The sequence below is a fragment of the Gobio gobio genome (assembly GCF_949357685.1).
Source record: "Gobio gobio genome assembly, chromosome: 12".
NCBI lineage: Eukaryota > Metazoa > Chordata > Actinopteri > Cypriniformes > Gobionidae > Gobio > Gobio gobio.
This window is the reverse complement of record NC_137105.1, coordinates 6,479,033-6,494,413: the sequence shown is the minus strand read 5'-3', so window position 1 is coordinate 6,494,413 and position 15,381 is coordinate 6,479,033. Positions and strand designations below refer to the sequence as shown.

Below are 15,381 nucleotides of genomic sequence, written 5' to 3'. Positions count from 1 at the left end.
ATGTGTTGCATTAAAATTGTGTTCATCTGCTTTTCTGTACAAAGTATGCATCCTCAATAAGGTGTATTGAATTTGTTCTTTTAATATCAATGTCTTACTACATTAATCCTGACTACAAACCTAGTAAAAATGACTGGCAGGCAATGGAGGAAAGCCTGGTTTTGCCCTCCAGGTGGGCTTTCGTCACGTCACGTGAAAACTATGAATCATAATAATAAATGTCTCTTGATCAGCACATCAGCATACTAGAATGATTTCCGAAAGATCATATATTAATAAAATCTAGATAAACTAGCTGGTTGTTGGACGGCTAGTGAATTTGTCCTGACCCATCCCTAGATGGAAAATATGTCCCCTTTAAAGTGCTGCGTTTGTTTGTCAGTGTGACCCTGTCCTTCCAGGTTTCATCGATCTAATGGCTGGTGAGGCTGTGGCTCTGCAGAGTGCATTTATTTATGAGTTTTAGTTTTAAGATCCTTTTACTAGAATAGGCTTTAAATAAATAAATAATCATGTCAATGACACTGCACTCAAGGTCAAGAAGGGCTTTCAACACCATCAGGAAAATGTCACAGCACACCTGTTTGTGTTGAGATGGTGAATGTTGGGCAAATCAAAGGCAACGTCCACATTAATCTGTATATATTTAAAAACTGTGTTTCTCTTTCAAACTGTTTTCTGTCCACGCTTGCATTTTTAAGTATTTTCCGAAAGTTGCTCATCCACACTGACACCTTTGAAACGTTAAAATCATCTCACCGCACAAGTGTAAATCATCATAAAAGGTCACTGATATTATTAGCACAATATCCCAACTCTCACTGGTATGGTCTAAAATGCAACAGTCAACATTAGATGGATGGATGGATGGATGGAACGAGAGACAGACAGACAGACAGTTAGATAAGATAGAACGATAGAAAGATAGATAGAATGATAGATAAAACGATAGATAGAACGATAGATGGGTAGATCGACAGCTAGACGGATCCATGGATGATGGATGGATGGAACGAGAGACAGACAGATAGATAGAGCGATAGATGGGTAGAACGACAGCTAGACAGATCCATGGATGGATGGAACGAGAGAGACAGACAGTTAGATAGATAGAACAATAGAAAGATAGATAGAATGATAGATGGTAGAACGACAGCTAGACAGATCCATGGATGGATGGAACGAGAGAGACAGACAGTTAGATAGATAGAACAATAGAAAGATAGATAGAATGATAGATAAAACGATAGATAGAACGATAGATGGGTAGATCGACAGCTAGACGGATCCATGGATGGATGGATGGAACGAGAGACAGACCGTTAGATAGATAGAACGATAGAAAGATAGATAGAATGATAGATAAAAAGATAGATAGAATGATAGATGGTAGAACGACAGCTAGACGGATCCATGGATAGATGGAACGAGAGAGACAGAGTTAGATAGATAGAACGATAGAAAGATAGATAGAATGATAGATAAAAAGATAGATAGAACGATAGATGGTAGAACGACAGCTAGACGGATCCATGGATGGATGGATGGATGGATGGATGGAACGAGAGAAACAGACAGTTAGATAGATAGAACGATAGATAGAATGAAAGATAAAACGACAGAACGATAGAAGGGTAGAATGACAGCTAGATGGATCTATGGATGGATGGAATGAAAGACAGACAGACAGACAGATAGAATGATAGATGGGTAGAACGACAGCTAGACAGATAGGTAGAATGACAGCTAGATATATATATATATATATATAGTATCCGCTTGGAAGAGAATCTCCAAAAAAAGAAGAAAGTGGAAAGCCTCATTGTGGAAGAAAGGCCAAAACGAAGAGAAAAAGAAGAGTTTCCAAATGTATCCGGATTCAAGTGGACGAAGCCAAGAGTGACTATACACACATTCATTCACAAATCAGACATCGCTACTGCTCACATGCATGGTTCAAGACCTAGTGTGCAATTTTCAGTAAATCACAATATAAATTTAATCATTTTACTTCCGAATATTTTTTAAAATAATAACCTTGACATATGGCATAACTGCAACATTCAGGCTCAGAGTTTGTCATCTCTGTGTGTGCTGTCATGGCTCTCAGACTGACCAGTTTGAGTTTGATTTATCAGAACACAGATTTATTTTCTCACCTCTAACTCTCTAGCCTTGTTTGAATTCTGCCATCTCACTGTGTTTCTACGGACACAGACGCTCCCTCTGCCTCTCTGTGCAATTACCCTCAAACACCAGGAGACAGATGAAATGAGTTGCCTGGCAACAGGATGCATTTGGTCCAATGGCATCCTCCCGAGAGGCTTGATTGTAATGTGTTTAAACAGTGAGAGGAGGCGATGGGGTGATGAAGACAGAGGATAGCGAGAGAGGACGAGGCACCAGGCATGATGGAGAAAAGGACAAAGGTGAAATGAATAACAACAAAAAAATCAATGACGAATCATTGATATGACCTTTAAGAGCAGGTGACACACTTGCCATACTGAACACGAAGCACCACACAATGAGATTCAAGCGGTTACGAGTGGCCTACAGACTTTACACGTTCAGCAACAGATCAAAATATGACAGCTGACAGTTAAAATTCGCACGCTAGCTGTCCATGCGTTTACTCATCAAATCAATTGTCTGTCAACAACAGGGGTGTCAAACACACGGCCCGAGGGAGGAGACTAATCTGGCTCATTTAATGGGAAAAAACAGCTTAAAAAACAATAATATCACATGCAACCGTTATATTGTAAAACCTGGTTTAACCATCTGGCCTCTTCGGTCAGAAATTACTGAAAATATTTACCTTTTTTTGCTTAATCGGAATGGGATGACACTTGTGACTTTTGTCACATTAGCAATGTGAACACACAAAATAGCCATGTACATGTTTCGGATATATTAAAAAACTATTTTGCGGTCAAAAATGAGACAAACAAGACCCATATCAAGATGTTGGGTCTGGGAACACACCATTGGCAGGGCTCAATCTGAGGGGCGGGGTAAACGGCTGTCTTTCAATAGGATAGAGCTACAACCAACCAGAGCATGAAGAAGGTGAAGCGGAGCTAGTTGATAGATTAAACTTTCGCTGTATCCGGTCGGCAAAACTCCGAACACATCTTCTTTTCTTAAGAATGACTTCAGTGCCATTCTTTGTTCTTTTCTCAAAGAAAAGCTTAACTCCAAGTCTTCCAGAGTGGCGGCCAAAGCCGATTCGAAAGACCGCTGTTCGCCAGCTTCTTTGTTTACAAGTAGCACGCGGAACCGCCGCAACTCATTATGTTAAGCCCGCCCACCGACTCTATACATGATGTGATTGGCCTGACCAGAGTTTGGTTTTTCCAGCTGGCACGCTAACGGAGAGTTGATAGACTACCCTGGCTGCAAATTACATTTACTGCTGCTAGGGTGCGTCTAGATTTCTAGGCTAACAGACATAGGAAATTAACGGGAAATGCAAAAAAAAATACGAGAAGTCAGAGAATCTTTTGGTGGGACAAACTATAAAATCAGCCACTGTGAACAGCAAGTGCACAGCAGTGAAAGAGTGACACTCTAATGGTGCGTTCACACCGGACGCGATTCGCGCGATTTACATGTTAAGTCAATGCAGAGACGCGAAATGGCATTCTGCGGCGCGATTCGCGCGATTGAGGCGGTGCGAAGGACGCGGCGCGAAGGACGCGAATTGAGCGTTTTGAATCGCTCAAGTTGAAAAATCTGAACTTTGACGGATATTTCGCGCCGCGTTAACCAATCAGGAGCTTGCTCTAGTAGTGACAACAATGAGGAGAAAATCTGTATTTTAATATCTGGTTCAGACAATATGGTTTCAAAACCCCTGTTCTAGCAGTTAGGATGCTCCCTTAGAAGGCAGCAGTCTAAGGGCGTTTTCACACATGAAAGTCTGCACCAAGGTCCGAACCGAGGTTCATGTTTTGATACATTTTATACATTCGGTTTTGGTTTAGTTTCACATTGCAATTATGCGAGCGCACTAAAGAACTTTAGATGACGCACTTGCGTCCACTCGTCATCATCTATGTGGGCGGCATCTGGACATTGATTGGTTTGTAAACGGACGTGCGTCTGACATCAGCGTCTTTGACAAGAATGAATGAACGGACGCATATCGTTGCCACTATTGAACAGTGCGCATTGCTTGACTATTTTCTTTTCGTTACGTTTAAAAGTGGACATTTCAAACTTTATATACACATATTTCTCATTTTTGTGAGACGAGTAGCCTGCTGAGTTTCGGTTTATTTGAGACGCGCTCCAGTTCATGTGTAAAGCATGTGATCGCTCCCGCGATTATTGTCTGCTATAGACTATTTGCTTCATTTGCTTTATTAAATCCAGGCAATTATCTGATTACCGTTGATTAAAATTAAGATACAATTTATACGAAACGAAATTCACATTAAAGAAAGACTTTCTAAGCAAAATCATACAAAATTTCTTTCAAAATCATTTCTGACCTTCTGTCTTCTGACATATTGCGCATCTTTTCACTTTTCATAATCAATGTAGCCTAGATTGAAATTAAAAATAACATTATAATATTTAAACACAAACAGGAACTTCCTGTAAATGGTCTAAAAGTCTGAACCATACAGAAAATGCTTTCACACTAGAAACGAACCGAACCTTTGTTCAGTTTGATCCGGACCGAGACGACCTCTTTTTGTCAGACCAAATTTCGTCTGTTTGGTCCGGGGGAGGTTTCACACCTGTAATTTTGATTCGGACCAAACTGAAAAGTCAGAAAATCCGAACCAAACAAGGTAAACGCCCTAAACCAGGCATTCTCAACCCTGGTCCTCGAGGGCCACTGTCCTGCAGAGTTTAGGCTCTTGATCCTTAATTCTGAAAGGCTTAATTAGCTGGTTTAGGTGTGTTTGATTAGGGTTGGAGCTAAACTCTGCATGACAGTGGCCCTCGAGGACCAGGGTTGAGAATGCCTGCTCTAAACTATCACACACACGCACAGAGAAATGAAATGGTAAGACTGCAACAGAGCAAATTTTGAGAATATGTTAAATATAATCAATAAATGAAAAAAAAAAATGCAAAGAGGCCCTCTCTCTCTCTCTCTCTCACACTCACACACACACACACACACACACACACACACACACACACACACACACACACACACACACACACACACACACACACACACACACACACACACACACACACACACACACACACACACACACACACACACAGGTAAGACTGCATCAGAGACTGCAATTATTGAATTAAACTGAATAAAATCAATTGCAATTAATTGCAAAATGTTTGTATAAAGTATTTTGAATTATCGCTATCCATCCGTATTTTTGTTAATTTTTTTATGATCAAATACGAGTAACAAAAATGCTTTCCATGTGTTCCCTTTTTTTGTTTTGAATGTTTCATTGTAATCATAATGCAAAACCTGATACTTATCTAACAAAAACAACGAGAATCCAAAAGCCTCTCTATATATTTATATCGGGAGCTACGTTTTTATTTTTTAACGCCTCCAGATGGCACTATTTCCACTTTAAAATGTATTATAAAGGCCTATATTTTAATGTGAAATATTGCATTTATTTAAAAATAATTAAACAAAATATATGAATTAGAATGGAAAAAATAGCTAATAAAAGTTGCGTAAATATTGCATAGTATCATAAAAGCCGGTCAAAATTCTAAATAATAATCCAAAAATATTATTGAACAAAAATATATTATATTGATTTTCTTGGGGAAAAAAAAGGAGCGAGAAGGAGGCAAGCGTGACCCCTAAACGAAAATGGCTAGAGGGTTAAGAGAAATAACTGAATGATGCATTTACAAAATCATATTTTAATAATACTGATCAATAATTACTCTACGCTGTCAGAGTTTGACTGAAAAGGAATTAATTTACAGTTTAATTATGTACGTAATTAAAATGAGCCGAAGAGATTCTTAATATGCATAACTTTGCGTTAATGTTCGCTTATTAAAGCAATGAAGTTATTCAGCCAAGTGCAGCAAGCATTTTTCTCTTGTCAATACTGTATTTAATTATAAAATATCAATCAAATACATTCATAATATATTAATGAATCATATTAAATTAAAATTCCAATTCCAAATTATACTTCAACTTTAGTAAAAAAAAAAAAAAGCCAGCCCTTAACATAAAATAAAATACAATGAATAAGAATCTATTGCCAAATAAATGCTGTTCTCCCAATCAGCCCTGCTGCACAAACTTCCCATGAAAAATCAAAAGCTCCCTCTAAAGGTCAGCCGTCCTAATCAGAGCCCTCATGCACTGCGAAGTGAATTCAGCCGTAACTGTGTGTGAGACACCTGTAGACACTATTAAACTACAGCATTAGACTCAAGGACTTGAGCGCTGGACAACTGTCTGTCTCCATCAGGGCAGAAGACTATAACCTCGTACCACCAGCTTCCCACAATCAAGGATGCTTTCACCTCTAAAGGTCCGTCCTCAGCATCCGCTGGCTCTTGCTTTCAATGAGGGGGGAAGGGGTGGGCTCCTGCCGTGTCTGTACCAACCAGAGCGTAAGACATCGCTCCCTCGCTCTGTCTCCATGGAAACGCCAGCCATCCTTGAAATAAACCTGCCGCCGCCGCCCCCCTTCCCTCTCTCCTCTGATGTGACTGTGTTTCAATTTGCCTTTGTTTCAGTCTCTCTTCTGCCCAATCTCTCTCTCTCTCTCTCTCTCCATCAGTCACTTTCAACTCACCTGTGTTTGCTCTCCATCAGACCATTTTTCTCTCTCTTTCCATCACGTTGTACAGATTTTTGCATTCACTAATATTCCTAAAGATGCATATGCATCTCATATTGTTCAAGCAGGTATATATGTAGAGTTAGTTGAAATATAGCTGAAATAAAATATAAATATTACATGAAAAACTAAATTAAAATTAGAAATGTTCCCTTGGTAACTAACTGAAATAAGTTGAAGTAGAATAATATAATATATATTTTTTTTTACCTAAATAGCAATATAAAAAAAAAAAAAAAAAAAAAATGATAATAGCAATAAGAAATACTTATAAAAAATAAATAAATATATATATATATAATAAAAGGCTAATTTAAAGTATTGATAAAAACAATTTTAATAAAAATAGTATATTAATAACACTAAAATAGTGCTTTTAGACATTGTTCTGATTTTTGTTATAAGTGCAAAATGACAAGGAGGCAGCCTCACGCAATGCAAAGTCAATGGAGAGCGTTCGATCCCCCCCCCGGTGGGCGTGGTCTTCAGATTATGACGCGTGTCGCTCTGTCTCTATTGCGCTTGCAGATCACGTGGGTAGGGTACTTTTTTACTGTGCGTGTGTGTGTGTATTAGGGCTGCAACGACGCGTCGACGTCGTCGATGACGTCGACTACGAAAATACGTGCGTGAAACGCGTCGGCGGCACATTATTTACGTTCTAGAATGGAACAGAAGATCTAGAATAATGGCAGCTTCTGCTCCCGGGCATAGTGAAAATGACCATTTATCATATAAAGCCAGACCGCGACATTCAAAAGTGTGGGAGTACTTTAAACAGAAGCCGAATAAAACTGTGCTTTGTTCGCTCTGTAACGCCGGTTTCACACTGCACGCGGTGGCAGAGCAGAAGCTGTGCGCGTGGAGACTGGAGAGCGGGAGCTTTCACACTGCAGTCAGTGTTGCCAAGTCCGCTTTTTTCCGCGGAATTGGGCTAACGTTACTTCTACACTGTTGCCGCGGGCTGTGTCTCATGTCCGCGGGTTGAAGCAAAAAAACACACATATTTAACCCCCCGAACGCGATGTTTACCAGAGAACCTCCCCGAAACGCGATTGGGCTTGTTTTGGGCTAGTTTTGAGTAATGAATGGGTGGGTTTTGTTGTGTAAACCTGGCAACCCTGCTGCCAGTGTTCTCTCGCGCAGCTGAACCGTGGCGCGTGTATTGCAACAGACGGTCACATTTTCCGGGGTTCTTCTCCGACCCCAGTACGTCTCGTGCTTTTATTTATTATGGGCTGCATATATCTCCTGTTAATGCGACCCGGTTCCGCTCTGTCCCAAACACATATGCATAATAACTTGTTGTATATAGGTAGTTTACATGATTAAAGTAACATTAAAGTTAAGATATGCCTCTAGCTTTAATAATTTAAATGTGTCTTTGAAGTTTGGGCAAAAACTTCTGGCAGCTTTAGTCGTTGTTTATGCACATGTATCTTCAAAATAGACGACTAGTTATACAGTAAAACTATGCTGGAAGCTCCTGTATGTGAACCTTTTGCAGATAAATACAAGTGCATTTTCGTTTACTATTGACACAAATCAATAAGTAAATCATACTCAACTACTATAGTAAACAACTTTTCCTAATTAGGCCTACTCTGTATACATTTTATGATGAATAGTATCATTATATATTATGTTTAAAAAGCTTCTTGTGTTCATATATTTCATTATAAAATGGCATACTATGTACACTACCCTTCCTGAAATACAATTAATATTGTCATCATTCATTGATTTCATGTTAAAATAATATACAAATTCACTACCCTCTTTTAAATACAATAATCAGTAAAAAAGAATAATAAGATTAATCTGGAAAAATAATCGTTAGATTAGTCGACTAATCGAAAAAATAATCGTTAGATTAGTCGACAGAAAAAATAATCGTTAGTTGCAGCTCTAGTGTGTATGGATGACCATGTCTGTCAGCCTCCACCGAAGACCATTTTTGACCCAGGAAAAACCCTGAAGAATACAGCCGATGTACACACAGCGCCTGTCCGAATTCACTCACTTGTTTTCATTCACTCCTTCAAGTGAACTATGTCAGTGGACTAATGTAGCCCTGCCCCTTTTCAGCGCTGCGCTGAAGACTAACCTCTGTGAGTCGGGCTGTGAGATGGTGTTGACGATGGCCTCCACAGCCGTATCGAACAGCTCCGGATCTGCCAGCGCCGTGAAGCTGGCCTCGACCAATCCCTCGCTCTCGTTCAGAGGAACGTCCAACAGAACCCAGCTCGACAGACACTTGAGCACACGGGCTTTCACCAGCGGCGGAGAGTCCGGCTGCCGTAACAGCTGCTGCAGAAGAGGGTAAACGGCCGCCCACTCCCGGCCCAGAGCGCCCCTCACCTGACCCTTGCGGTACTGCGGCAGCCGGCTGGTCTGGAACTCCTCCGGGAGAACAGTGAGGAGCTCCAGCAGGGCCAAGCAGCGAGCGCGGCCATCCACCTCGCCTCCTTCTTCCTGAAACATGCGCACCATTTCCGTCACGGCTCCCGGCCACGCCTCGGGCATCATGTTGAGGGCGAGGGACGCTAGCGCCACGCACAGGCGGGTAAGGACGATCTTAGAGCCAGAGGCGAAGCGAGCGATCTGGGAAAACAGCTGCGTCTTGAGAGAGTCGTACTGCTCGGCGGGGATGTCGCCCCAGTAGCGGGAGATCTTGGTGTGAAGGGCGCTGGCGCCGAAGTATTGGATCTCTGGAACCTGCGGAGATGAAACAAGACATGCAGTCTTTTATTGTGTTTCTATTTAATACATTCCTTGAAGAAGATAGAAAAAGAATATTTTATTTTAATAAATTATTATTTGGAATTTTAAAAAATAACATGCATATAAAAAAATGAAGCTAAATAATTGTGTAAAGGAAGGAGAAAATGAATGTCACTTGAAGTTCGACAGATGGACATGTAACCTTTAGAGGTTGTGTGACCTTTGACCTTTACAGGTGTGACATGCCCATATCCTCAAAAAAAAAAAATTGTACTCAAAAGGTAAAATACGAAAATCACCTAACTATATTAGGGAGCAAACAGGTTATTTGGGTGAATATCATGAATCCTGTAAAGAACTGGGTCTAATTTCACTCCAAAATCAAAAGACAATTTAGCACAAAGCCTATTTTAGGATGATTAACGCTGTTGCATTATGATGTTATTTTCATGACAATTTAACACATTTTTGGCACCTCCATTTTAATTACTTGTGCAAAAAAAAAGGAAAAAGATTAGCATTTCAATGATCAATTCTCATTATAAAAAGATTAATGATGTTTAATATATTGCAACGCAATTACGAAGCATAATGGAAAGTTGCGGCATCACAATGCGAAAAAACTAAATCTTTATGCAAAACATAATTAGTTGAAATATGACTCAGATGATATCTTTTTGTTAAATGAAACCAAATTAAATAGAAAACTGAGGTTGATAGTTGATGCAACGGCAGCTGCTGCAATAGTAAAAGTCATTGTGAAACAGCATTCCCAACCCATTTAACTAGAGTATAAAGGACACGGAGAGATGGAAAAGGAGGGAAAGACAGTGCAGCTAAGAGAACGGGATGTTCTTACCTTCTCTGGTCTCAGTAAAACCCAACAGAACTGCCAGGCCTGAGGAGACACTTGAGCCTGCATCAGCCATTTCTGAGCCAGATTCTTATTCTCAATGTTAGGATCATAATAGAGCTGATGCAGGGCCTGAGAGAAAGAGAGACACAGTTTTAGACAGTGATACATTGCACTCTGGCCATTACGGAGCACATGGATGCAAACTAATAACGCTTTATTAACCCCAGGGTTTCTGTGGGGCAGTTTAGCAGACACGTAATATGAAAGTATGTGCTTTTAAAGTGAATCTCCGGGTCTCACAACTGCTGATGCATGTGCCTTCATTTCTGCAAGTAAAGCGTTTAAAATGGTGGAAGGGCAAATAACAGTGAATAATGACATATTCCAGAGTTTACCACAGAAATATAGGTTCAAGTGAACTAGTCAGTATATATACACTGTTGGGTACTGAACTCTGTACTTTTAAGGGCATCGACTGAATTACGTCGGTGCTACCGAGTAGCGATTCACATTAAATCAAACGGTACCAAATTTTGGTACCTGAGAAAACATCTGGTGATATAGACTAGTGTCTGTGAATATTAAACCACAAAAAGATTATGAATCTGCGCAGCCGCAGACACAAGGTTTAATTTACCTCTCTCTCTCTTACACACACACACTCTCACACACTCAGAATCGCTTGAGAAGGTCGCATGTTTCCATTTCTGCCATCTCATATGAGGACATAAACGCACAAACGTCATCTCCAGAGCCACTGAGGGTCACTTTATGAGCATTTTACCGTTTAATTTGAGAAAAACTACCGTCATATCATAAACACACAGAAACTCAAAAGGTCTTCACGGCAACCCGTCAAAATAAGTTTGGTTTAACTTGACATATACATCACTGTTGTACAGTAGAATTCAGATACATCTCCGTGTAATAAAATACTAACACTATTATAATAATAATAAATTATCAAAACTTTATTTTTTAAGTAATAAATTAAAAATGTTCTTCATGTTTTAATTTTTAAAGTATAAAGCTCAGTTGTGCAGCACTTTGTTTGAAAAAAAAAATTTATTAAACGAAAAGATAAATTAAATGAATGTCTGTCATCTTCATTTGTTTGCCAGAAAATACACAACACATCATTTGTGGGAAATCTTTTCATAGAAATTAAATAAAAAAGAAAAACAAATAATATGGTTGTTTTTATGAATTAAATTAAGTACCTAGTAGTACTATTTACTGGTAAATATTACAGTATACAAACATCACAGACAATGGCAGACAGAGACCAGGGCAGCTCTAGCATAATGTCAGTAACAATCCTCTATAAATGACTTACAGTTTCTTTACAGTTATTGATGTAAACATCCCTAAAGTACCGAAAAAAGGTATCGTTGGAAACCGGTTAAAATGTGAACAGTCCCCAACCCTAATACACACTACCATTCAAAAGTTTGGGGTCAATAAGATTGTAAAAATACAAGTAATATTGTAATATTTTATTGGGGTCAATTAAAAATACAGTAAAAACAGTAATATTTTGAAATATTTTACTCCTGTGCTGCAAAGCTGAATTTTCAGTGCTCAGTGTCACATGATGTTGAATTTTTTGTGGATATCCATTTGTTTTATGATTCTTTGATTGATCAAAAGAACAGCATTTATTTCATTATAAATGTTTTAAAGAGCCCTGTGGTGAAAGTTGTTTATATGTCTGTATAGTGTTTTTAATGTTTTCAGACAAACCATGTGCAAATTTCAAATCAACACCATCGCTGAGTATTTTCTCCTTAAAACTGCATTGAAAAAAAGCAAGGGTGTAGAGTTACATTCAAGCTATTTTAAGACTTGAATTTAAAAAAAATCCACAGGAAAAAAAAACACTTTTGTCAATTTTGTGATCAGAGATGAGTTTTAATGAATACAATTATTGACAACAGGGGGATTGTCACTTTTGATCAATTTAATTTAATGCATCCTTGCTGTAAAAAAATCTTTATGAAACTTATGAAAATAGTTAATATTTAATAATAATATTTTCAGGCGCTGCATAATATCATTGCGCATCTGCACCCATGGTACGGCAGCAAAGGTCCTTGATTATTATGCATGAATGAGAGTGTAGTTCCTAGACATATCGGACTAGAAAATCACAACTTTTCATTTTCCGTCAGTCTTAGTACACGATGTAACTACAGAAGAGTCGAGTTTTACATAGGAAAAATATCTTAAGTCTTTGGTCATTTTTGAGCGAGATGCTAACGGTCTAATCAGATTCAATGATCTATGCTAAGCTATGCTAAAAGTGCTACCGCCAGACCCGGAGATCGGCTGAATGGATTCGAAAACGGTAAAACTCAACTGTTTAACACTAGGGGAGTTAAAAAAGGGGTGTAAGAAAATATCGATACACGTGAATATCGCGATATTATGATTGTAGAAACTGTACCGATTCTCAAAAACACTATCGATATTTATATATTTACATCCAAGATTTGTGGCTTTTTTCAGTTTGTGCATCGCTAGTGTTAGCATTAGCAAACCCAGCTCACAAGACGATAGTATTATTGCGATCCTGCGGTATACAGAGCTGAAGTGTGGACTAATTTTGGCTTCAGCTATAAAGAAGCCACTAAGGAAATCGTCAAGAGTAATTTTGTTTGCAAATTAGGCCAAGTTAAAATCCAACACTCGGGAAATGCATTAAATCTGAGAGCTCGCTTAACGTCCCGACGTCATCCGCTCTGCTGAGAAGCGTTTCGATAGAATATGTTCAGCACTTTTTCCTCTCAGTAACAAAATAAACACACAACAAAATTGACAGCAGTGGCAGCAGAACGAAAGCATCTGATCAAAGCGATGTGGATATGGATGCACCAGCTCTGCAGTTCAGTACTTTAAATAGCACTTTATACAATAGACTGCTTTAAAGCAAACAGCTTTACAGTATGAAATATAAAACAAACAGTCACTCAGTCATGGAATGGACTATGCATTTTCTGTTGTTAAATAGTTTAGAAATTAAAAACTGCTATACTGTGAACCTTTTAAACATATACACATAAAGAATCCTGCAGTCACTTTACTATTTCCCTTTACTTAGATTGCACAAAATAGTGATTTGTGATATTATCGATACTGTATTAATTAAATAAAACCGTTACTTGTCAGGTTTTACACATATGGTTGTTCTTTTAAATTAGATCTTTCAAAAAAAAAAAAAAACATCGCAATATATTGCCTTTCTTACAATATCGCAATATATAACAATATATCGTATCGTAACCCCTGTATCGTGATATGTATCGTATCGCCAAATTCTTGGCAATACACAGCCCTATTTTTTAAAATGGAGTGTTTCTTTAATATATTATTAGCCAAAACGTCTATATCCCTACACTATGTTTAGGTGTAAGTATTTTAATGATTATAGTCTGAATGCTAATATCATAAAAGATAAAAATCAAGGACGATCAGATAGGAATCAAGATGTGTGTGTGTGTGTGTGTGTCAGTGCTTCAGAAACCCCCCGAGAAACAGCCATCTGTCAGAGTAAACCTGGTGACATGACGAAACCCACTGTGTGCGATCAGATTTGAGTGCTATTACCCGGAGATGCTTTAAATCCTTGAAAATCTGGAAAAATGGTACACAATATGGTACAATGGATGTTCAAGCACATGGCTACATCTTCTTGAAGTGTTTCTATGGCAACTATCTATGCTGTACAAACTCATTCTTAAAGACCAGCGCTGAATGACTTTGGTCCATTGACATGGTTACCGCATTCGATCTTCCCTGTGTGTTCGCGGCCGGTGACTCACTCGTCCTGCAGGATCCATTTTACCCAGACGTCTATTAATCACTTGTTCAATCTGACACTATGAGCTGCTCTACAGGCAATGTCTGTATTTATACTAGCAGTATAAATTCAGCTCCACATTCTGGCCAGCATCAAGCCTTTTAAAAAAGAAGCAAAAGTATCACAGAATGATCCCATGCGACACGTGTCATATATTCTGGGGGTATACGATGTGAAATGTTATGTATTATTTAATGAAATTCCTGACCTTGGCCGCAGGGGTGTGTGAAATATATTGTCTACAATAATATTGTGGTTGTTTTAACAATGTACAATCTGACATAATCGAATATGTCCCTCACTGTACAAAAACACACCTAGAGAGTGCACGCATACTCTACGTGATGTAGACTAGTAGGCTAAACTAGTGCACTTGCGCATTTTGAGTGCATGTGATTTAGTCTATTAAAATGCATACATAATACCCTCAATATTCAATAAATACCTCTGTATTAATATAGTTAATCAATATCACACAAGTGACATCTTTTATCCAAAAATCAGCATGATTTTGCAAATGTGATATTGATTTTATACAATATTTCAATAAACACGAAGTTAATATTAAGTCAGGGCTCCAGACTGCAACCAAATGGTACCATTTTGCGTCCTTTGTTCCTGCTGGTGCGACTCTTTTGTTTGAGGTCGCACTGGTATGACCACCATATTGCCCAACTGATAAGAGCTGCCATTTCTGTAACATATGAGAAACATCAAATGGCAAACGAAATGAAAGTGGAACGGAACCACGCTACTCGTTTGAACTGCCCTGCGCGGACCATTTTTATAGCTTGGAGCAATAATAGACAAAGCAACGCAAGCTCATACACGGGCCGATCTCGTTCACGTGACACTGTTACTACACAGGGTTTTTCCTGGGTCAAAAATGGTCTTCGGTGGTGGCTGAAAGACATGGTCATCCATACACACACACGCACGCACAGTAAAAAAGTACCCTACCCACGTGATCTGCAAGCGCAATACTGACAATACATTTTAAATAAATTCAAAGAAAGTTTGTAAGTTTTGCTTATCTTATTTTGATCCCACATGAAAAAATACTGTAGTATATTATAGTAAAATTACTCTAGTAAATACTACAGTGTTTTTGAACCATACTATAG

At 38.7% G+C, this 15,381-nt stretch overlaps 1 protein-coding gene across 1 annotated transcript in view; it reads right to left on the bottom strand.

Moving 5' to 3' along the window:
* The window catches only part of ipo13b (importin 13b), a 67,114-nt gene that overhangs the window by 39,434 nt on the left and 12,299 nt on the right, over positions 1-15,381 (bottom strand). The window contains exons 2-3 of the mRNA XM_079831623.1: positions 10,402-10,527; positions 8,926-9,536 (exon numbers count right to left, since the gene is read on the bottom strand). Of these exons, the coding sequence (XP_079687749.1) occupies positions 8,926-9,536; positions 10,402-10,527 (737 nt within the window). The remainder of the gene's footprint in view (positions 1-8,925; positions 9,537-10,401; positions 10,528-15,381) is intronic.